Source organism: Microcaecilia unicolor, chromosome 2 (assembly GCF_901765095.1).
Source record: "Microcaecilia unicolor chromosome 2, aMicUni1.1, whole genome shotgun sequence".
Taxonomy (NCBI): Eukaryota; Metazoa; Chordata; class Amphibia; order Gymnophiona; family Siphonopidae; genus Microcaecilia; species Microcaecilia unicolor.
Genome location: NC_044032.1, coordinates 281,854,368 through 281,879,471, shown reverse-complemented (window position 1 = coordinate 281,879,471; position 25,104 = coordinate 281,854,368). Strand labels below are relative to the sequence as shown.

The 25,104-nt window shown below is 43.0% G+C and overlaps 1 protein-coding gene across 1 annotated transcript in view; it reads left to right on the top strand.

The window, feature by feature from the left end:
• The window catches only part of HACD4 (3-hydroxyacyl-CoA dehydratase 4), a 111,576-nt gene that overhangs the window by 31,879 nt on the left and 54,593 nt on the right, over positions 1-25,104 (top strand). Inside the window, exon 2 of the mRNA XM_030194213.1 lies at positions 24,128-24,801. Coding sequence (XP_030050073.1) covers positions 24,659-24,801 — 143 coding nt within the window. The 5' untranslated portion in view covers positions 24,128-24,658. The remainder of the gene's footprint in view (positions 1-24,127; positions 24,802-25,104) is intronic.

Genomic DNA, 25,104 nt, shown 5'->3' with positions numbered 1-25,104 from the left:
CTCTGAGAATTATTCAGGGATTACAAAACAACAAGACAACTTTATCTGCTGCAATCGACATGCTGCAGTTGCAACTGCTTATGTTGCCAGATGGAAAAAATTGTTCAGCCCAAAACTGCACAAACTCAATTTCCATATGAGTGACTTCATTAATAAATATTAATGAGTCAATTTACATATGAATGACATCATTAATAAATATTAATGCATCCACTTGCATACAAATAACATCATTAAGCCCGCCTCCACTGGCCGCGGCCACGGGAAAACTGAGCCAACCTGTGGCCGGTGAAAAAAAACGCAGGCTGGGCAAGAAAAAGCCACCAAAATCCCGCAACCCGAACACGGAGTGAAAAAGCCGCAGCGGGTCGCGGAAAAGAGCCCAATTGGCCAGGAAACCTGCAGCCCTGGCAACACGTCTGGCATTTCCAACATTTGGCTAAGGGCCAACAAGAACCAGGCTTGGTGGACTCCGGCAGCCTCTTATTCCCCTCCCCCTTCCTAGCAACCCGGAGTCGGACGCTAGAGAGTGTAAACGCAAGGCAATAGCACTCCAGGATTCGTTGGTACACAGGCGCATGCGTGGTGACAGGAGGCCGGGGGGGGGGGGGGGAGCAGAAATCGTAGGCCGGAGACGGAGCGGGCGGGGCCTCACCGTGACCAGGGCCCGGGCGCCGGGCGGGGTTTAAACACTGCACTGACCAGCATCGTGCTAAGTTGCGTTCGGCACTGACAGTTCTCCTTCCCGCAGGCTTTGCTGGCATCCTGCCTTGACTTGTTTGGGAAGAGAGCTCAGCGGGGCGCGGGAGTGTTTTGTACTTGTGCCGGTCGCTCATCCGCACCGGGAATCGAGTTGAAAGTGAAAGTAGTTATCACGTGGTCTCTTCCAAAAGGAACTCGGCGAGTCCTTAGCTACTGCTAAGGCGACAATATGCACATGACAAACTGTATCCAGAGACACCAAGGCTGGCCCAGCCCAGTTCTGGAGAATGAAGGCAGAATGAGTGAAATTTTCTCAGGCCCCAGCCAAGATATATTCCAATCAATAAATTGAAAATAAAATGATTTTTTTCCCACCGTTGTCAAGAGATGTCAAGGGTGGCCCATCCAGAACAGAATCCCTGCGCACTATGTCTTCAACACACAGGTAGACTGTCCCTTCATTATTGAAGCGCTGAAGAGAGACTGCAGTAGGTCCTGAAAGTATAAACTGCTTTGTGAATTGAATGAGGAATAAATGAGAAGTTTTGTACAAGTTTTCAATAAACAATTTAAATGAAGGGAGAGTCTACCTGTGACATGATTGCTAAAATAAATCTAAAATAAATTTATTTTATTTTTGTTACATTTGTACCCTGCGCTTTCCCACTCATGGCAGGGGCAGGCAATGGAGGGTTAAGTGACTTGCCCAGAGTCACGAGCTGCCTGTGCCGGGAATCGAACTCAGTTCCTCCTCACTTGGCAAAAAAGGCTAACATAAATTTAAGAGGCAAGTAAACAGGAGGCAGAACTCCATTACCAGCTAAATTTATACCATTCAGCCTACTTGAGTTTTTAAATAACCCAGATTTGCACAGTAAAGGTGAAGATAATTAACTTTAAAGCAATCTTCTGCAGAAATTCAGTGCCACTTTTCCCCCTTGCCGCTGGTAACGGTACTGCTCCAATTGAATCAGCCCGCCTTGGGGCTTTGTGCCTTCCCTGTAATGTGACCCACTCTCTCAGAAACAGGAAGAGAGTCAGTCAAAAAAACAAATCAAAGGTGAAAGGGAATAGTCCCAAAGGACACAGGCAAACTAGAAGTAAGAACTTCTCAAAAGTTTATTTGCCAGAGAACAATGATAATCCACAATATAGTGAAGAGGCAACCCAAGTGACCCTGCACAGGCTGCGTTTCGGCATAAGAGCCATCCTCAGGGGTCTAAAACATAATACATAGTAAACTTACACCTTATAAATATGTAACATGGGTAAGTGAAAATAAAATGAAAATAATATATAAAGCAAATAAAAATAACCTGAAGTAATAAAGAATAAAAAGAGAACCAGTAGAAATGAAAATCAGTAGAAGTGAAATTGTGAGAGTATACACAGAAAATATGTGAGTATACTAAAATAATCATTTATGAGAATGTAGTGAAACTTGTGTCAAAAAATAACGTAGGGTCCCTTTTTCTAAGGTACATCCAAAAGTGGCCTGTGCTGGTGTAGGCGCGTGTTTTGGACATGAGCGCTGGTCCATTTCCTGAGAGTGCCTGGAAAAAAGGGATTTTTAAAAAATTGTATCGGAAAATGGACGTGCGGCAAAATGAAAACCAGCGCACGTCCATTTTCGGCCTAAGACCTTAATATCACCCATTGACTTAGTGGTAAGATCTCACTTGCTAACCAGGTGGTAAGTGTCTCCAGTGCATGCCAACTGCCGATTACCGCCTGGTAAGCGCCCTGCAGTAGAAAATAGAAAATATTTCTACCGTGTGTTTTGGGCGCGCACCAAAAATGGAATTTTAGTAATAGTAATTACCACCCGGGGCATGCGGTAGCTGGGTGGTAGTGCCAGTTGGATGTGCATAGGTGCCTACGTGCCTTCATAAAACACTCCCTAGTAATTATGCAGTGCATAAAAAAACGACAGACTCATTTTAGTGTTGCTAAAAAAAACCAGACTCAATTTAGTGTTGCAAATATATAGATATATATTACATCTTAAAGAAGTATAGCAGACTGGCAAAAATATTACATCCAAACAGAGTGTGCTTAGACCAGTGTAAAAACAGATACGCATACCACTCTAGGTAACTCCACTACTCATGGTCAATATGGATTTTCCAAAATGCAAACCAAAGTGCTAAGGAAATAAAAACACTCTTTTAAAAAAAAATTTATAGTTAATAAAAATGGCTTTTGGTTAAAACAATGAACTCTGCTATCTGGGGACAAATTGGATTCCCCAAAGCCACAAAAATTGTAGTTTGCCTGTGTCCTTTGGAACTGTTCTTCTCTTCTACCTTTGTTTTGTGCTGACCCTCCTTTTTGTTTGGATCAGTATCCTTGTTTAGGACTTGACAAGGCCTTTCAACCCTGGGATGATGTTTTCAGTTTTCCAGGAGATCATCTTAATGCTCTACTACAATCTCAAGTACCCATTACAGAAGGTGATGACACCACACTTTCACTTTTGGACCGTTGGTCCAATTTTATTCAGCATCAAAAGGATGCCATCAAGTATGATTTACATTATGCATTCCTTCTGGAATATTGTAGACAACAGAGGATTCCCGAGGACTCAGGATAATGAAAGACCCTACCATGTTCCAAGACGACCAGGCATTTCTGGACAGATGGTGCAAGATATTAAATAAATGCTCATTGGACTTGATAATATTGCTGATAGAGACAACTAAAAGTAAAACTGATGGCATTAAAAGCCAACTTAAATTAGAACTTGATTCTTTACAAAAAGATGACAATCATTTCAATACAGTTATTCAAGAAGTGAATATACGCAGTAAGTGTTTCAGACAGGAAATTAAGAGAGGAAAAATCGATAAATTTAAACACGATGTAGATGATTATTGAAGAGGCCCCATTTACCCGTGGCCTATTTCTAGAGCTAAATATCAAATAAAAAAATATAATAAACCGCAACCACACACAGAACCACAAGGTATAGTTAAAAAGAGAATCAAATCAGTAGGCAATATGAATCAGACAATAGACAACACGAATCAAAAAAACAAAAATGACATATTAGTACATGCACAGTTACACCATCGGAACAGGACACACCTCTTGATAAAGTAGCTAGGAAGGAAGAGGAGTCGAAAAAGAATAAGCAAGTCTGATGAGGATTTATTCACATCTCCTCCTAGTTCTTCACCTCACATAGAACACCCTAAAAGGTTTTTAAACCAACTTTGGAAGAAAGTTCCTTTCCAAACAGAACGGCGGATTTCCACCCCAGGATCAGACCACTAAGAGCACAGATTTCACTTTCAATTCAAAGGAAGAGGACGGGGAAGAATATACCAACGGTGGTAGAGGATATTCCTATTTTCAATTTCTCACAGATTGCTCTAACAGAAACAGAAGAAAAAGTATTGTAGAAAGGCCTTTCTTTTGCATCTACATCCACATATGATCCCTTTCAAACCAAACTGACCTTTTCAAATTTCAGAGAAAACTTCAGATCAAACATTTCTTTTCCACTACAACAACAACATCTTGTCAAGATCCATCTGTAGTTAAAAAGAATTCTAAATGGATACCTCCCGGTTACACTGACCTGATGATCAAATCTTTCTGTGAAGTAGTTCTTAGAGATATTAAATAATTAGAAAATAGTAAGAAAAGACCCCCCCCCCCTTTTACAACTTGAATAAAGAGGAAAATAAGGCCCTACACGCTTTGTCGTCAAATACCAATATCATCATCAAACCATCAGATAAAGGTGGCGGTATTGTAATTATGGATGTGAGGGGCGTGGGGGAGTGCCACAGCTGTGAAATGATAGGCAAAGCACTGGACTGCAGAAATGTACATATCATACAGATAAATATTTGTGCACTGAATATACATTTGGCAATCCCCAGATACACACCTAATGTGCACAACGTGGTAATTGGATACTGCAGTGCATGCCCTGCTCCTTCCTATGTTTGCATGCATCTTTTTCAGAAACACTGTTTGCAAATAATTTGTTTACTGCATTGGATGTAAGAGGATTTTTTTTTCACAACTGCTCTCATGAGAAGGGCAGAGTGGTTTACCATACTAAAATTTAGAAATTAGAAAAGAATGCTAAAATTTAGATAGGATAGAATCCAATCAAACTAAACTCAAATAAAACAATAAAATCAAGCAGTAAAAGGAAGAGTAAAAAGATAACAACAGGATTCACGCCCAGTCTCAAGACTCCGACAATGCCTGTTGGAAATACTAAGGGAGTCTTTTCCTAAGGCGTGCTTACGTTTTTAGTGTGCGCTAAAATTGGATGCAGGCTAAACATTAGAGACACCAATGCATTCCTATGAGCGTCACTAACATTTAGCGCACGCTAAAAACGTGAGCGCTTTAGTAAAAGACCCCTTAAGTGTTTTATCCAATCATACATGAAAAGATTGCTCAGCAATTAAACATAAAGGTAACCAGTGGTGTAGGAAGGGGGGGGGGGGGGGGCGGGAGGGGCAGTCCGCCCCGGGTGCACGCCGCTGGGGGATGTCGGCTCCGCTGGTTCCCCAGGTTACTTCCTGTTCCGGGGCAGAGAGAGCAGGGAACCAGCGGAGCCGACGCAGCTCCCAGCGATGTACACTCAGGCCGGACCAGCCCTCCCGCCCGCTCCCTTTCCTACGCGCGTGACTGGTAAGAATGCATTCCTGGGGGGGGGGGGTGCGCCGTGCTTCACCCGGGGGAGGGGGTGTGCAGCGGTGAACCGCCCTGGGTGGCAGGCGCCCTCGCTACGGCACTGAAGGTAACTCACTGCACAATTTAGGAGCCAAAAAAAAACCACCACTGAATGTCATGTAGATTCAAAACTCACATGGCATGGGGAAGGAAGGACTATATGATGATCATTAAAAGAGCATAAAGTTTGCACCAGGACATATGGAATAGTCACTGCAGATGATAAGAAGGAATACCTGCATACAGTGCTTTATGTGCCAGCGAAAGAATCTTAATCCTAAATTGCATAGGAAGCCAGTGAAGTTTGATAAGCAGTAGAGTAACTCGGTCGTACTTTCACATATGACTGACAAAGCAAGCTGCAGTATTGTGCAGACATTGAAGCCTTTTCAATAGTGTTTGAGCAGTGCCAGCATACATAGCATTGCAGTAATCTAGTTTAGAGATTAACATAGCATGAATAAAAGTATGTAAGGAAGAATAATAAAAATATTTGTGAAATGAAAACGAGAGACGCAAAGGCAAGAATCCATTTTGAACAGTGGCAGAGACCTGTTTATGATATGACAATTCTGAGTGCACAATGATACCACAATTTTTAAATGATTAACCAGCTGTAAAGGAGTGGTAGACTAAACAGGAGGAATAGGACTGTCCCGTGATCTAACATGCAATAGTTTTGTATTGATTCAGCATTAATCTATGACAAGAAGGCCAAGCTTCAATCACCTTCAAACAGGACTGGAGTAGAATCAGGTTCAGCTCAGATGATGAACGATAATAAATTAAGAAAATATCATCTGCATATGAGAAGGTACTGATCACAAAACTCTGAATAAGAAGGGCCAATGGACTGAGAAAAACATTGAACAAAGGGAAGAAGAGGATAGATCCATTGGGTACACCACAATTTTAATAACATGAAGATGAAACAGATGAAGATGTTATTACGGAAAAGGAATGACTATGAAAAAATGACTTAAAACAACTAAGTACCAAACTTGCTAATCCAATATCTGACAAGCAAGATAATAGGAGAAACTAATCTACTAAATCCAAGCAATTAAAAGATCAATTAATACCACAAGGGCCAAACATCCTTGATCCAACATTGACTGTATTTCATTTACAAGGGAAGTTAGGACAGGTTCAGTGCTATACTCCGCTTGGAATCCTGACTTCATGGGTGAAGAACCAACATTTGTTGAACATAGGAATGAAGTTGGTTAAACACTATTTTCTCAGTTAACTTAGATAGAATGGGTGAATAATTAGTAGAATCAGTAAGATTAAGTGAAGAACGTTTCAGAGTGGGACACACTACAGCATTTTTCCAGGGAGATGGAATAGACACAGAAGACAAACTGAACAATTAATAACAGAGCCAATGGAAGAAGCCCATGAGACATTTAAGCCAAGAGGAAGGATGGGATGGGAATTAAAGCACAAGTGGTCATTTTAACAATAGAAAGCAACTTACCCAAATAAGTCAAAGAAGGAGGTTGGAATGAAGACTATCATAAAGGCAGCCAGTACAATAGAACAACCCAACGCGTAATTAAACTCTGGAATTCATTGCCGGAGAACGTAGTGAAGGCGGTTAGCTTGGCAGAGTTTAAAAAGGGGTTGGACGGTTTCCTAAAGGACAAGTCCATAGACCACTACTAAATGGACTTGGGAAAAATCCACAATTTCGGGAATAACTTGTATAAAATGTTTGTACGTTTGGGTAGCTTGCCAGGTGCCCTTGACCTGGATTGGCCACTGTCGGGGACAGGATGCTGGGCTCGATGGCCCTTTGGTCTTTTCCCAGTATGGCATTACTTATGTACTTATAATAGTAGCACTGTCTGAGGAAGATTCATCCAAACCGGTATCTGTAATTATGATAAAAAGGGGCATGTGATTTTTCTATTTTGGAATAGAAATGTTGTGCCAAATCTTCAGCATTTGGTGAGTTCTCTAAACTATTAGTAGGAGCACTAGAAAAGAGTGAAAAAGGTTTCTTGGATGGATTAGAAGAGATATTAATATGTGCAAAATAAATTTTTTTGCAATCTGTAGAGGTCATGTATAAAATTGTTGTGCGTTCTCACATTCTAAGAGAAGTTCAGGAGTTTGATACTATGTGCTGGACTTCAGTACACGCCCCTACACTTTTAAACCAGAGGCACTGGATAGTGAAGAGATTTGCGAAAGGTCATAAAGTGCAGCAGTGGGATTTGAACTCTTGCCTCCCTGGTTCTCAGTCCATTATTCCTCCACTCAGAGCAGAAGTGTGCTATGGGCTCACTGAATACACCTCTCTCATATGTAGATTGCAAAGTTCTTGGTACCCTATTTATCAAAATAAATAAATAAACTGTATCTCCCACTTATTTTCTTCTCTAGGAAAGGAGTGTGGTAGCCGTGTTAATCCACTCTTAAGGTTATCAATAGAAATCAAACAATGCTTAAGACAAGATTCAATTTACATAGACATCACATGAGCAATACTGGTGCCAGCAGGGTTCCCACGCCTGTTGGTCAACATTTTATAGGACCAGGACACTGTACCAGTGACTTCACAGTGAGAATCCTGAAAGGTAACTTTAAAACCATACAAGAACGTAAGACCTTTGAAGTCAGAATGATTGAATATTTTAACACCCAACAGAAAGGACTTAACAAGGATCTGGGGTTCCTAGCCCATTATAAACCATAAAGCTGTATGTCTCTGTAGATCACCCCACCCCTATCCACACCCATCCTGTTAGAATATCAATGATATGCTTTGATGTCCCCATGCATACCTCCTACCCACCCCCATCCTCCCACCCTGTCAGACTGTCATAGTAATGCTTGAATGCTAGATAGGATTTTATATAGTGCTGGGGAGGAGACGGCTGTCTTGGTACATGTGGGTACTAATGACATAGGAAAATGTGGGAGAGAGGTTCTGGAAGCAAAATTTAGGCTCTTAGGTAGAAAGCTGAAATCCAGATCCTCCAGGGTAGCATTTTCTGAAATGCTACCTGTGCCACGCGCAGGGCCCAAGAGACAGGCAGAGCTCCAGAGTCTCAATGCGTGGATGAGACGATGGTGCAGGGAGGAGGGCTTTAGATTTGTTAGGAACTGGGCAACATTCTGGGGAAGGGGGAGCCTATTCCGAAAGGATGGGCTCCATCTTAACCAGAGTGGGACCAGGCTGCTGGCATCGGCGTTTAAGAAGGAGATAGAGCAGCTTTTAAACTAGAAATGGGGGGAAGGCCGACAGTCGCTCAAAAGAGCATGGTTCGGGATAAGGTATCTTTCAAAGATATCACCATAACAGGGAAGATAGAGTATCCTGATAGTGAGGTTGCAAAAGAGATTGTAGTAGATCGGGTATCTTTAAATAACAATAAAAATCAGACAAAAGATTGCCAATTAATACTGTCAAGTACTAAGCATGATGTACTTAGGAACAACAAACATAGTTTGAAATGTCTATATGCGAATGCCAGGAGCCTAAGAAATAAGATGGGGGAGTTGGAATATATTGCACTAAATGAAAAATTAGATATAATAGGCATCTCTGAGACCTGGTGGAAGGAGGATAACCAGTGGGACACTGTCATACCGGGGTACAAATTATATCGTAGTGATAGGGTGAATCGGATTGGTGGAGGGGTAGCATTGTATATTAACGAGAGCCTTGAATCAAATAGATTGAAAATTCTGCAGGAAACAAAACACTCCTTGGAATCACTGTGGATTGAAATTCCATGTGCAAAGGGGAAAAGGATAGTGATAGGAGTGTACTACCGTCCGCCTGGCCAGGACGAACAGACGGATGCGGAAATGTTAAAGGAAATCAGGGACGCAAACAAACTGGGCAACACAATAATAATGGGGGATTTCAATTACCCGCATATAGACTGGGTTAATGTAACATCTGTACACGCAAGGGACATAGGATTTCTTGATGAAATCAAGGACAGCTTCATGGAACAGCTAGTTCAGGAGCCGACAAGAGAAGGAAAAATACTAGACTTAGTCCTTAGTGGTGCTCATGATCTAGTGCAGGGGGTAACGATACGAGGGCCGCTTGATAACAGTGATCATAATATGATCGGTTTTGATATTGGCATTGAAGGAAGTGAAACTAGGAAATCAAGTACGCTAGCGTTTAACTATAGAAAAGGTGATTACGACAAAATGAGAAAAATGGTGAAAAAAAGACTGAAAGGAGCAGCTCGCAGAGTAAAAAACTTGCATCAGGCGTGGATGCTGTTTAAAAACACCATCCTGGAGGTTCAGGACAAATATATTCCACGTATTAGAAAAAAGGGAAAAAAGACTAAACGTCAGCCGGCGTGGCTAAACAGTAAGATAAAGGAAATCATTAGAGCCAAAAAACAATCCTTCAGAAAGTGGAGAAGAGAACCAACTGAAAGTAACAGGATAGATCATAAGGAATGCCAAGCCAAATGCAAAGCGGAGATAAGGAGGGCAAAAAAGGACTTTGAGAAGAAATTAGCGTTGGAAGCAAAAATACATAGTAAAAATTTTTTTAGATACATTAAAAGCAGGAAACCGGCCAAAGAGTCGGTTGGGCCGCTGGACGAAAATGGTGTTAAAGGGGCGATCAAGGAGGACAAAGCCGTAGCGGAGAAATTAAATGAATTCTTTGCTTCGGTCTTCACCGAGGAGGATTTGGGGGGGACACCGGTGCCGGAAAGAATATTTGAAGCGGGGGAGTCGGAGAAACTAAACAAATTCTCTGTAACCTTGGAGGATGTAATGGGTCAGTTCAGCAAGCTGAAGAGTAGTAAATCACCGGGACCTGATGGTATTCATCCCAGAGTATTAATAGAACTAAAAAATGAACTTGCGGAGCTACTGTTAGAAATATGCAATCTGTCCCTAAAATCGAGTGTAGTACCGGAAGACTGGAGGGTAGCCAATGTTACTCCGATTTTTAAGAAGGGTTCCAGAGGAGATCCGGGAAATTATAGACCGGTGAGTCTGACGTCGGTGCCGGGCAAGATGGTGGAGGCTATTATTAAGAATAAAATTGCAGAGCATATACAAAAACATGGACTGATGAGACAAAGTCAGCACGGATTTAGTGAAGGGAAGTCTTGCCTCACCAATCTAATGCATTTTTTTGAGGGGGTAAGCAAACATGTGGACAATGGGGAGCCGGTTGATATTGTATATCTGGATTTTCAGAAGGCGTTTGACAAAGTGCCGCACGAAAGACTCCTGAAGAAATTGCAGAGTCATGGAATCGGAGGTAGGGTATTATTATGGATTAAGAACTGGTTGAAAGATAGGAAGCAGAGAGTAGGATTGCGTGGCCAGTATTCTCAGTGGAGGAGGGTAGTTAGTGGGGTCCCGCAGGGGTCTGTGCTGGGTCCGTTGCTTTTTAATGTATTTATAAATGACCTAGAGATGGGAATAACTAGTGAGGTAATTAAATTCGCCGATGACACAAAATTATTCAGGGTCGTCAAGTCGCAGGAGGAATGTGAACAATTACAGGAGGACCTTGCGAGACTGGGAGAATGGGCGTGCAAGTGGCAGATGAAGTTCAATGTTGACAAGTGCAAAGTGATGCATGTGGGTAAGAGGAACCCGAATTATAGCTACGTCTTGCAAGGTTCCGCGTTAGGAGTTACGGATCAAGAAAGGGATCTGGGTGTCGTCGTCGATGATACGCTGAAACCTTCTGCTCAGTGTGCTGCTGCGGCTAGGAAAGCGAATAGAATGTTGGGTGTTATTAGGAAGGGTATGGAGTCCAGGTGTGCGGATGTTATAATGCCGTTATATCGCTCCATGGTGCGACCGCACCTGGAGTATTGTGTTCAGTACTGGTCTCCGTATCTCAAAAAAGATATAGTAGAATTGGAAAAGGTACAGCGAAGGGCGACGAAAATGATAGTGGGGATGGGACGACTTTCCTATGAAGAGAGGCTGAGAAGGCTAGGGCTTTTCAGCTTGGAGAAGAGACGGCTGAGGGGAGATATGATAGAAGTGTATAAAATAATGAGTGGAATGGATCGGGTGGATGTGAAGCGACTGTTCACGCTATCCAAAAATACTAGGACTAGAGGGCATGAGTTGAAGCTACAGTGTGGTAAATTTAAAACGAATCGGAGAAAATTTTTCTTCACCCAACGTGTAATTAGACTCTGGAATTCGTTGCCGGAGAACGTGGTACGGGCGGTTAGCTTGACGGAGTTTAAAAAGGGGTTAGATAGATTCCTAAAGGACAAGTCCATAGACCGCTATTAAATGGACTTGGAAAAATTCCGCATTTTTAGGTATAACTTGTCTGGAATGTTTTTACGTTTGGGGAGCGTGCCAGGTGCCCTTGACCTGGATTGGCCACTGTCGGTGACAGGATGCTGGGCTAGATGGACCTTTGGTCTTTCCCAGTATGGCACTACTTATGTACTTATGTACTTATGTACTTATGTTTTCACTTATATACACTGTCAGCTAGCACATTTGCTTATTTCCGATCTGAGGAAGAAGGGCGACGTTCAAAAGCTAATCAAGAAATGTATTAAGTTATGTCCAATAAAAAAGGTATCATCTTATTTTCTTTTCCATGTTTTATTTTGTTTGATTTCTATTGATAACCTTCTCTAGGAAAAATGTGTAATGCATCCTCACTGAGGTGCTAGCTAGGTTGTACTGTAATAATGGGGCAGCACTGCCACTCTGTGGACAAACTGAACTTCACATGAATCATCCAGAATTAATTTTATTTATTTATTTATTACATTTGTACCCCACATTATCCCACCTATTTGCAGGCTCAATGTGGCTTACAGAGTGTTATTATGACTTAGTCATGAGAGGATATTAGATATAATCGGTGGTAGGACGAAGATATTTGAAGAAAGAGAAGGGGGTGTTAAATAGGGTGATGTAGGAGGTGTAATTAGTTGTGTAGGTAGGTTGTGTGGTGATTTGTGTCTTTAGAGGTTCTTTTTGTAGGCTCTGTTGAAGAGATGTGTCTTCAATGATTTGCGAAAATTGCTTAGATTGTCAACCAAAACGTCTATAAATATCATTGTTCATACATAAAGATGAAAGAAAATCATTGTAACATGAAAAAGCACATTTCATTGTGCTTCTTACTTTAACCATTTACATAGCAACATTTTAGTGCCCTGCCTGTTCCTACTGTCTCAAATAAATGCATATCATTAAGCAGGCATCCCAATGTACCAATGCATTCCAAGTAGGATTACTGCTGAAATCTGTGTGTTAGTGGAATTTTTATGATTTTGTTCCATGAATTGTTTATCAAGAAGCAGTAAATGACCATTCCCACCAGTTACATTTGAAGAGCAAGCACAGTACAATGCAGGAGATCCAAGTTTGATTCCTGAATCCAGTTTCTGCATCTGAGGCTGGATGGAGCAAGGAGATGGTGCTGAGGCAGTGTTCACATCCCATTAGGGAACAGAAGATGTGGGAGTGTGAACTATACAGCACATTCATGGGCCAATGATCAGAAGCAAATGTAGGCGCTAGAGGCTGTTAGCGCCGTACTAGCACCTGCATTTGCTACCACCCCATGATCAGAGCCCCTGACTGCGTGAAACTATGTGCTCGCGGGCTCTGAACGCAACTAGCATGCAAATGCATGCAAAACAGGGCTAAACCTATTCATCCCCAATGATCAGCGACCAGCACACCAAAGACTGGCTGTCTGGCCACGGCAAACCCTACACCAGCTTGGAGCCGACGTAAGGGTTTGCAGACCATTGGGGAGGAATGGTGAGCCCTGTCCAGCATGCATTTGCATGCTAGTTGGCCCCCATTCCCCCCATGCAGCAGCCCTAGCAGGAACCCCGAGCTGAGCCGACCCCCCCCCCCTCCAGCAACAGGGGGCTGGAAGTCCGTCGGACCTCCGGTTCCCCCAACCCAGGCTCGGGAGGCTGGAGATCCAGTGAGTCTCCAGCCCCCCTAACCTCCCCAGCATCCCACCAATGTCCCTGATGGCCACGTGGGCCACGGGTAAATCCTTCCACCCACCTGATGGTCTATCGGCCCTTCTCCACCCCCCTACCTGCAGATGGAGGAGGAGGGTGGCCTCCCTCCTCTTCCATCGGTGCCGCCTGGAAAATGGCGGCGCCCAGCCCTAACCAGTGAATCCTGAGGCACTGGGTGAGGCTTCACACCATATAAGGGAGAAACTCGGCAGCGCCAATGGAAGAAGAGGGAGGCCACCTTTCTCCTCCATCTGCAGGTAGGGGGTTGGAGAAGGGCTGCTAGACCACCAGGTGGGGGGACTTACTCTTGGCCCACTGGGCCACCAGGGACATCGGAGGGATGCTGGGGGGGTTGGGGGGGCTGGAGACCACCAGATCTCCAGCCCCCCCAAACCTGTATCACAGGGGTGGGTAGGTTGGGGGGACCGTGATATAGCTGGTTAGCCACTATCCCCCCAAATTTATATAGTGTGACTTTTGTTGTGAGTGCAAATCTGAGCGTATTCTGATTTGCGCATGCAACTCAATTGGTTAACAAGACAATCGGCACCGATAATTGGACATTATCATGCAATTATTGGCACTAATTAGAATTTACACACACTACTCACTAATCACATTCTATAAAGTAGTCCGCATAAATTCTACATGCAGAGGACCCACAGCTATTTTGGGAAGCTGCTAAGGCAGTGTTGAGGGGTAAAATCATAGGTTATACAAAGTCACAGGAAGTGGCAGCAGAAATTACAAGGCTCGAAAATCAATTGAAAAAAGCACAATTGCTGTATGCGCAGGACCACAACAAAGTGGTCAATAGATAGTGCTGGGGAGGAGTCGGCTGTCTTTGTACACATGGGTACCAATGACATAGGAAAATGTGGGAGAGAGGTTCTGGAAGCCAAATTTAGACTCTTAGATAGAAAGCTCAAATCCAGATCCTCTAGGGTAGCATTTTTTGAAATGCTACCTGTTCCATGCGCAGGGCCCAAGACACAGGCAGAGATCCGGAGTCTAAATCTGTGGATGAGACGATGGTGCATGGAGGAGGGTCTTAGATTTGTTAGGAACTGGGCAACATTCTGGGGAAGGGGGTGCCTATTCCAAAAGGATGGGCTCCACCTTAACCAGGGTGGGACCAGGCTGCTGGCATCGGCATTTAAAAAGAAGATAGAGCAGCTTTTAAACTAGAAATGGGGGAAGGTTGACAGTCGCTCAAAAGCGCATGGTTCGGGATATCACCAAAACAGGGAAGATAGGGTATCCTGATAGTGAGGTTGCAAAAGAGACCATAGTAGATCAGGTGTCCCTAAATAAAAATAAAAATCAGACAAAAGATTGCAAATTAGTACTGTCAAGTACTAAGCATGATGTAAATAGGAGCAACAAACACAGTTTGAAATGTTTATATGCGAATGCCAGGAGCCTAAGAAATAAGATGGGAGAGTTAGAATATATTGCACTAAATGAAAAATTAGATATAATAGGCATCTCTGAGACCTGGTGGAAGGAGGAAAACCAGTGGGACACTGTCATATCGGGATACAAATTATATCGTAGTGTTAGGGTGAATCGAATTGGTGGAGGGGTAGCATTGTATATTAACGAGAGCCTTGAATCAAATAGATTGAAAGTTCTGCAGGAAACAAAACACTTCTTGGAATCACTGTGGATTGAAATTCCATGTGTAAAGGGGAAAAGGATCATGATAGGACTGTACTACCGTCCGCCTGGCCAGGATGAACAGAAGGATGCAGAAATGTTAAAGGAAATTAGGGATGCAAACACACTGGGCAACACAATAATAATGGGTGATTTCAATTATCCATATACTGACTGGGTAAATGTAACAACGGGACACGCTAGGGAGGTAAAATTCCTTGATGAAATCAAGGACAGCTTTATGGAGCAGCTAGTACAGGAACCGACGAGAGAAGGAAAAATTCTAGACCTGTCCTTAGTGGAGCGCATGATCTGGTGCGGGAGGTAATGGTGCGGGGGCCGCTTGATAACAGTGATCATAATATGATCAGATTTGATATTAGCTTTGAAGTAAGTATACTTTGAGGCATATTTTCAAAGCACTTAGCCTCCCAAAGTTCCATAGGTTTCTATGGAACTTTGGAAGGCTAAGTGCTTTGAAAATATGCCTCATAGGAAATCAGACACGTTAGCGTTTAACTTTAAAAAAAGGAGACTATGATAAAATGAGAAGAACGGTGAAAAGAAAACTTAGAGGAGTGACTGCGAGGGTCAAAATTTTACATCAGGCGTGGATGCTGTTCAAAAACACCATCCTGGAAGCCCAGGCCAAATATATTCCGTGTATTAAAAAAGGAGGACGGAAGACCAAGCTATAGCCGGCATGGTTAAAAAGTGAGGTGAAGGAAGCTATTAGAGCTAAAAGAAAATCCTTCAGAAAATGGAAGAAGGAACCGACTGTAAATAATAAGAAACGGCATAAGGAATGTCAAGTCAAATGCAAAGCACTGATAAGGAAAGCTAAGAGGGACTTCAAAAAAAAGATTGCGTTGGAGGCAAAAACACATAGTAAAATTTTTTTTAGATATATTAAAAGCAGGAAGCCAGCAAAAGAATCGGTTGGACCGCTAGATGACCAAGGAATAAAAGGGACGATCAGGGAAGATAAAGTCGTGGCGGAGAGATTAATTGAATTCTTTGCTTTGGTCTTCACCGAGGAAGATTTGGGTGGGATACCAGTGCCGGAAATGGTATTCGAAGCTGACAAGTCGGAGAAACGTAATGAATTCTCTGTAAACCTGGAGGATGTAATGGGGCAGTTCTACAAACTAAAGAGTAACAAATCTCCTGGACCGGATGGTATTCATCCCAGAGTACTGATAGAACTGAAAAATGAGCTTGCAGAGCTATTGTTAGAAATATGTAATTTTTCCTTAAAATCGAGTGTGGTACCGGAAGATTGGAGGGTGGCCAATGTAACACCGATTTTTTTAAAAGGTTCCAGAGGAGATCAGGGAAATTATAGACCCGTGAGTCTGACGTCGGTGCCGGGCAAAATGGTAGAGACTATTATTAACAACAAAATTACAGAGCATATTCAAAAGCATGGATTAATGAGACAAAGTCAACATGGATTTAGTGAAGGGAAATCTTGCCTCACCAATCTGCTACATTTCTTTGAAGGGGTGAACAAACATGTGGATAAAGGGGAGCCGGTTGATATTGTGTACCTGGATTTTCAGAAACGTTTGCCAAAGTACCTCATGAAAGACTCGAGAGGAAATTGGAGAGTCATGGGATAGGAGGTAGTGTTCTATTGTGGATTAAAAACTGGTTAAAAGATAGAAAACAGAGTGTAGGGTTAAATGGTCAGTATTCTCAATGGAGAAGGGTAATTAGTGGGGTTCCCCAGGGCTCTGTGCTGGGACCGCTGCTTTTTAACATATTTATAAATGATCTAGAGATGGGAGTAACTAGTGAGGTAATTAAATTTGCTGATGACACAAAGTTATTCAAAGTCGTTAAATCGCGGGAGGACTGTGAAAAATTACAAGAGGACCTTACTAGACTGGGAGACTGGGCGTCTAAATGACAGATGGCGTTTAATGTGAGCAAGTGCAAAGTGATGCATGTGGGAAAGAGGAACCCGAATTATAGCTACGTCATGCAAAGTTCCATGTTAGGAGTCACGGACCAAGAAAAGGATCTAGGTGTCGTGGTTGATGATACATTGAAACCTTCTGCTCATTGTGCTGCAGCGGCTAAGAAAGCAAATAGAATGTTAGGTAGTATTAGGAAAGGAATGGAAACCAAAAACGAGGATGTTATAATGCCTTTGTATCGCTCCATGGTGCGACTGCACCTCGAATATTGTGTTCAATTCTGGTTGCCGCATCTCAAAAAAGATATAGTGGAATTAGAAAAGGTGCATAGAAGGGCGGCGAAAATGAAAAGGGGATGGAACGACTTCCCTATGAGGAAAGGCTAAAGTAGCTAGGGCTCTTCAGATTGGAGAAAAGGCGGCTGAGGGGAGATATGATAGAGGTCTATAAAATAATGAGTGGAGTGGAACGGGTAGATGTGAAGCGTCTGTTCATGCTTTCCAAAAATACTAGGACTAGGGGGCATGCGATGAAGCTACAATGTAGTAGATTTAAAATGAATCGGAAAAAAGTTTTCTTCACTCAACGTGTAATTAAACTATGGAATTCGTTGCCAGAGAATATGTTAAAGGCAGTTAGCTTAGCAGAGTTTAAAAAAAAGGTTTGGACGGCTTTCTAAAGGAAAAGTCCATAGACCATTCTTAAATGGACTTGGGGAAAATCCACTATTTCTGGGATAAGCAGTATAAAATGTTTTGTACATTTTTGGGATCTTGCCGGGTATTTGTGACCTGGATTGGCCACTGTTGGAAACAGGATGCTGGGCTCGATGGACCTTTGGTCTTTCCCAGTATGGCAATACTTATGTAAAGATAATTTTGTGTCCATACAGGTGGCATTAAGTAGCTGCATTCATGAGCAAACTAACAGAAGCATGCTTTATCAGCGCTATAAAATATATCGGTTTGGAAATAACCCTGGACGTTTGTTTGCAAGGCTGATCAAAAACTGGGGAGGATCTAGGCCGCTTTGAAAGATCCGAAGGGGAGATTGACCAATAGAAGCGACCGTATAAAATTGATTTTCCATAACCATTTTCAATCCCTATATAGGGAAGAAGGCACCATCAGCATTCCCCTAATACAAGATTTTATAGCACAGTTGAACCTCCCAAAACTAACCCGATCTGGAGAGGAACTGCTAAATGCACCGTTGCAGGCCCAGGAACTTCAATTAAGAATTTGCGCCCGCTAACGGCCCCTGGGGCCGATGGGTTCTCAGAAGCCTTGTATAAAATTCTACACATTTCATTATTAAAACCATTAATGACTTACTTCCAATCAGTGATAGAATTAAAGGAGCTGCCCCCTCATGCGAACACTGCCCTAATCACTATACTGCCAAAACCAGGAAAACCGAAGGATGAGGCAGATTCCTACCGACCGATCTCCCTCATTAATTTAGATATAAAAATCTTGGCCAAACTGTTAGCCAACTGGCTGGCAACACAACTGCCTAACTTGGTAGGAGATGAACAGGCTGGATTTGTGAGAGACAGGCAATCCGTAAGGAATGTCAGGAAAATTCTGATGGTAATGGCATATACTGGGAAGCCGGGTCAACACACAATCGCAGTTAGCCTAGACACAGAAAAAGTGTTTGACAAAGTGAGGTGGGAATACATGTACCTGATATTAGAAAGGGCGGGCATCGGGGGGTGGTTTTTGGATGCCATTAAAACTTTATACCATCACCCTAGGGCACAAATCTTAGTGAATGGAGAACGCACATCACAATTCCAGATATAAAGAAGAACTCGCCAGGGCTGCCCCCTATCACCCTTACTATTTGTGCTTTGCATCGAACCCTTGATTCGAAAAATAAATCAGGATGGGCCCATCAAGGGAGTGGTAATGAGAAGGCAAGAAGTAAAAGTATTGGCTTTTGCTGATGATCTATTTCTTACCCTGACGGATCCAGAGACCTCGCTTTCTAACTTGCTTAGTGATACATATATTTGGTCAGTTCTCTGGATTTACTCTAAATTTGGAAAAATCCAAGGCCCTCCCAAATGAGGAAAAGGTGAGGGGGGGGGATGGAAGGGGAAATTCCCTCTCAAATGGGCAGACACAACTCTTAAATACCTAGGCATACACTTACCGGCAGAACTAACCAAATTGTATTCTGTGAATTTTCAGACCTTGTTATCTGACACTGCTAGACAATAGCAGATCTGGCAGGCTTATCCTATCTCTCTATGGGGACGGGTTCATCTTATTAATATGATAATTTCCCGATGGTTATACACATTTCACATGCTGTCATTATACTTACAAAACAGAAAGCTGAGGCAGTTTCACAGATTGGTGCACATGTTTTTGTGGAAAGGGAAGAAGCCAAGGTTACCCATGGAGATCATCCAGACTCCCAAGAAATTTGGAGGGATGGGATGAACATTACATACTTGACAGTTGCATGCGAGATGAGGCATATAAATGATTGGCTTAGGGGGGTGGAGAAATTCTCGGCTACATCATTAGAAGGTGGTATCATCCACCCTATACACCTGAGTCATATCCTCCACGCTACCAAATCCTTGCCATCTGGAATTTTTAAGGAGTTTCCAGTGTTTCGGGCAGCAAAGAAAGCACGGAGATGGTTATATCATCATTTTGGATTTTCGGCATCGGAGACCCCATTCCTCTCCATTACCGGAAACCCGGCATTTCCACCAGCAATGTACGGGGGGACCCTTTCCACTTGAGTGAAGAAAGGCCTGAGGTACCTGTATAGAGAGGTGGGGGGGAGGGGAAAATTAAAACCTTCACTGAACTGCAAGAGGAACATGCTTGCTTCAAACTCATTTTTTTGCCTATATACAATTACAACATTATCAGGCTTATTTTTGAAAGAGAAGGGCACCCATCTTTCGACAGTCCTTCTCTCAGGGTCGCCCAAATAGGCATAATGAAAAGCCGATTTTGGGCGTCCCCAACTGCTTTCCATTGCGGGGATGACCAAAGTTCTCGGGGGGGTGTCGGAGGCATAGCGAAGGTGGAACTAGGGCATGCCTAACAGATGGGTGTCCTCAAGCGATAATGGAAAAAAGAAGGGCATCCCTGATGAGCACTTGGGCGACTTTACTTGGTCCATTTTTTGTTACAACCAAGCCTCAAAAAGGTGCCCGAACGGACCAGATGACCACTGGAGGGAATCGGGGATGACCTCCCCAGTGGTCACTAACCACCTCCCACCCCGAAAAAAAAAACAACTTTAAAAACTTTTTTTGCCAGCCTGAAATGCCATACTCAGATCCATCACAGCAATATGCAGGTCCCTGGGGGAGGGGGGGGGGGGAGGTATGTGTGTCTCAGCGGAGGCATAGCGAAGGCATGGACGTCCTTCTTTCAAACATTTTGGATGTCCTGAATTGCCCCCACCCCCACAGGGATGGCCAAATTTCAAGGGAGTGGAGGAGTGGTCTAGTGGTTAGAGCATTGGTCTTGCAATCCAGAGGTGGCCAGCTCAAATCCCACTGCTGCTACTTGTGATCCAAAATAGAAATAAATAAATGGGGTGTCGGAGGCATAGCACAGGCATGGACATCCTTCTCATAGAATACAATCTAAATCAGTGGTGTGGGCGGGGGCCCTCCCATTTATTGCGCAGGCCCACCCAACAGTAGCACATGTTTAGCAGTAGCTACTAGGGATACCAATCTCTGCCGGCTGAAGACTTCCCCCTGATGCTAATGCAAATGCTACTCTTCACGATACCAGCACCTGCACATGCTTGTTTTCAGCACATGCCTGCTGCAGAATGCCAAGGTGGAAAGAAGCATTTTCTCACCAGCTGAGATTTTTTTTGTGGTGGGGGAGGGGGGAGAATACTTGTTGCCCACCCACTTCTTGCCTAGGCCCACCCAAAATCTGTTGTCTGGCTACGCCCCTGATATTCTAAATATGACAAATATCTAAAATCTCTGATGTATATGATTATTTATTGAGAGGAAAAGCCTCAAAATCTAGAGGAACACTATCGCTGAGTCATTAGCATGAGGAGGTCCTCTAAATCATCATAGGCAAAAAAACTTCTTTTTTTATATATATACGCTAGTATGGCAAATCCGCTCAAATACTGACATAGAAAAAACAGTGTGAATTTTTACTAATTGGTTACTTTTCTTTTATATTTAGCAGTCTAGATTTTGAGGCTTTTATTTTATTTTTGTTACATTTGTACCCTGCACTTTCCCACTCATGGCAGGCTCAATGCAGCTTACATGGGGCAATGGAGGGTTAAGTGACTTGCCCAGAGTCACAAGGAGCTGCCTGTACCTAAAGTGGGAATTGAACTCAGTTCCTCGGTTCCCCAGGACCAAAGTTCACCACCCTAACCACTGGGCCACTAAATAATCATATACATCAGAAATTTTGGATATTTGTCATATTTAGATTGTATTCTATTTCTCCTTATATCCTTGCTTGCTCTGTGGTGGTTTAGATCCTTCTCATAGAAACATCCACATTTTGGATGTCTTCAACTGCCGTCGCAGGGACGGGTGCATAGCGAAGGATGTCCTTCACCCATACTCTAAAAAAAAAAAAAAAAGACATCCCTGATGAGCACTTGGACGTTTTCACCAGGACTTGTATTTTTCTAAGGTTGTAGATGGCAATTTATTTAAGGTAGTAGACGACTATTATACATGCAGCTTGTCTGCATGTATGAAGCCGTCTTTGGCATGCACAAATCGTGTGCAAATGAGCTAACAGTAAGCAGCTCATTTACATGCAATTTCCTTCATGCATGCTCGTTCCTTTCCGAATCGCTAAGGGATGGGTAAGGGAAGGACATTTTCCGTTCAGTTAGTCCACTGCAGTGCCCCCTAGGGTGCCCGGTTGGTGTCTTGGCATGTCAGGGGGACCAGTGCACTATGAATGCTGGCTCCTCCCACGACCAAATGGCTTGGATTTGGTCGTTTCTGAGATGGGCGTCCTCAGTTTCCATTATCACTGAAAACCGGGACAACCATCTCTAAGGTCAACCTAAATGTTGAGATTTGGGCGTCCCCGACCGTATTATCAAAACAAAAGATGGCAGCCCATCTTGTTTCGATAATATGGGTTTCCCTGCCCTTTCTTGGGGACATCCTGCGAGGACGTCTTCAGGAAAACTTGGGTGCCTCGTTCAATTATGCCCCTTTATGTAAACTCTCTCCAATGGACTGATCTAACAGAAGATGTACAGGAGGTCCTTTCTGAGGCACTCACCTTGGGAGGAACACAGGGAGTACCTTTATCGTATCACCACAGACTTTTACAAGACAATACACCAGATATTCGCTATAGAGAATTGGCATCTGCTTGGTCACTTGATCTGGGAACTGAGGTAACTTGCACCATGTTACAAAATTCCATTAGGTCAATATATCAGCAAGTGATTTTGATTCAACACAAAGAGACGATGTACAAGTTTATCATGAGACTGTTTATTTCACCAAAACGGGCGAGACAAGCTGGGTTTGGGGGGGAAGGCAAATGCCCAAAGTGTGGGAAGGAACGAGCGCACCTTGGGCACATGTTTTGGCATTGCAAGTCCGTTTGGATCTTCTGGGACTCCTTAATAAAAATGATATCGAGGTGGTGGAACCAAAAAATGGAGGTCATCCCAGTGTTGCTATTTGGGCACTGGGAGGAGGGGGGGATCCTTCAGTGGAGGACTTCGCTCTTTTCTAAGATATTCAGTGACATTTGGCCTTAAGGCCATACTATGTGTTTGGCTCCAGTCCTTCCCTCCCAGTTTGCAGGGTTGGAAAATGTACATGATGGAACAGTTGAGGATGGACAGACTGGGTATCTCTGATTTAGATAGTATAAAAGGCCACTGGCTCATAACAACATGAGAGCCATTTTGGTTGACATTAACTCACCAGGCACATAGCCGACTGCTAAATTAAGAATTAATTAGTTAATACAAGAAATGTTTTCATATCCCCCTCTCAGTTTTTTTTTTTAGCATAAGGGAAGTTCAGAAGGGAGGGAGGGCAGGGGATTGGATTAGAATGCTAAATGCAGTGTATATTTGTACAACTTTGTAAAATTGAGAAGTACAGTCAAGATTGTAAACATACAGCTGTAAGCCCCAGGTAACCCGAGGGAGATTGATGGTCTGCAATTTACATATGTGCATTGTATTGCTTTGTTGCAGGGGCGTAGCCAGACAACAGATTTTGGGTGGGCCTAGGCAAGAAGTGGGTGGGCACCAAATGTTCTCCCCCCCCCCCCCCCCCCCCCCCACCACCACCAAAAGATATCTCATCTGGCAGGAAAATGCTTCTTTCCACCTTGGCAGTCTGCAGCAGGCATGAGCTGAAAACTGAACATGCGAAGGTGCCAGTATCATGGAGAGTAGCGTTTTCATTACCATCAGGGGGAAGTCTTCAGCTGGTAGAGCTTGGGATCTCCACCAGCTACCGCTAAACGTGTGCTACTGTTGGGTGGGCCTGAGCCCTAAGTGGATGGGCCCTGGCCCACCCAGGCCCACCTGTGGCTACGCCACTGCTTTGTTGATATGTTCAAACAATAAACAGATTTAAGCATAAGATAAAGTTTATTCAAGATTTAATAGTACAGTAGAAACAGATTATTATCCATCAATAGAAATGAGTGCTTGTAGCAAGCTGTTTTCAACCAAAGGAGTCCAGATATTTCTGCAGATCTTCTGGATCGTCAAATGATTTGGTGGAGTTATACAATGTAATCCTCATTCTGGAAGGATATAAGAACCCAACTGCAGTCCCACTGAGTTTAGTCTATCTCTCATGGCCAGAAATTTCTTTCGACGTTGAACTGTATATTTGTTGAGGTCTAGAAAAAAACATGTTCTTTGTGCCTTTGTGTAGGAGAGGAGCTTTAATTTCACTTTTTGGAGCATAGCTAATTCCTGGGAACATTTTAAGACTTTAAGAACAAATAAGTGCAGGATTCTGGGGAATCGACGTATAAAGTGACTTGATGTCCAAAGTCACCAATAAAACCCTGGTGCTGGTTTAGGGATTGAGAAAGGGGGTAATACCTGGACTATTCAGAGAGTGTTGTGAACATGTCTGAATTGAATGTTATCAACCGGAGGATGGCTGTTTCAGTGGTGCATTTCTGATTACAGATATCAGCATAAGCACGTGGGCAGTTTCCTTGAAAAATCCAAACACGGCGAAACGGGACCCCGTCGGAACACCAAGATAAGTGCTTGATGCTTTAAGACCAAAAGTTGTGATATATTGAAAGAATGTAAAAAAAATTATAGAGTGCATTTCATCAAGGAGGTTTTTAGCCTATGAAGATATCACCCCGCAGACCAGAATGCAATAAACTCTGGACCAGGGATACAGAGGCTTTTTCCTCCATCACAGAGTGACAATTATTACCACATTGCTGCAACCACTGTTGGATTGTATTCTTGACACCAGTTCTGAGGTCTTCCGGGTCTTTTTGAAGAGTCAAGAAAGTTTTGCACTTGCGCTGAAGTTTGGTTATGGCTTCTGTGTTTTTATCACATTTGTGTGATATTTCTCTGGTTTGAGTTTGAGTCAATATTAGTTGAGATTTCAAACTGGTGGTTTCCTCTTTTGATTCTAAAAGAAGAGCATGATAGTTATCTTGAAGCATATCTTTTACTGAGAGTAGTTTGTCCATTATGTTTTCCAGGCACACCTCTGGATCGGTGATCTGTGCCATTTTGGCAGGGGACACCGGCGCTTGTTTCTGTCCTTTGGGAGCCGGCTGTAAAGAAGACTCTGCTTCTGCTTTACTGGATTTGCTTGCCTTATCTTCACAGAGGTGTGTAAAGGTTGCTTTGAAAGTTGTTGTAGATTGATCAGAGTTGCCAATATTTCTAAAGTGTTGTCAGGAGCAAAGCTATCAGGTGGACATCTCTGGTAAGGCTCACCAGCGCCCCTTCATTCTTTGTTTTCTGATGGTAATAGAAACAAAAAATGTAATTTAGCTAGGAGATGGTCTATGACTATTAAAACATTTTAAATCCAGTCATTGGGATGAATAGAAGCTGTGCAGCTTGGGCAGTGCAGTGACCAGAGTTACTTCTTGTAGCTACACATACTTCTATTTATTTAAAAAAATTAT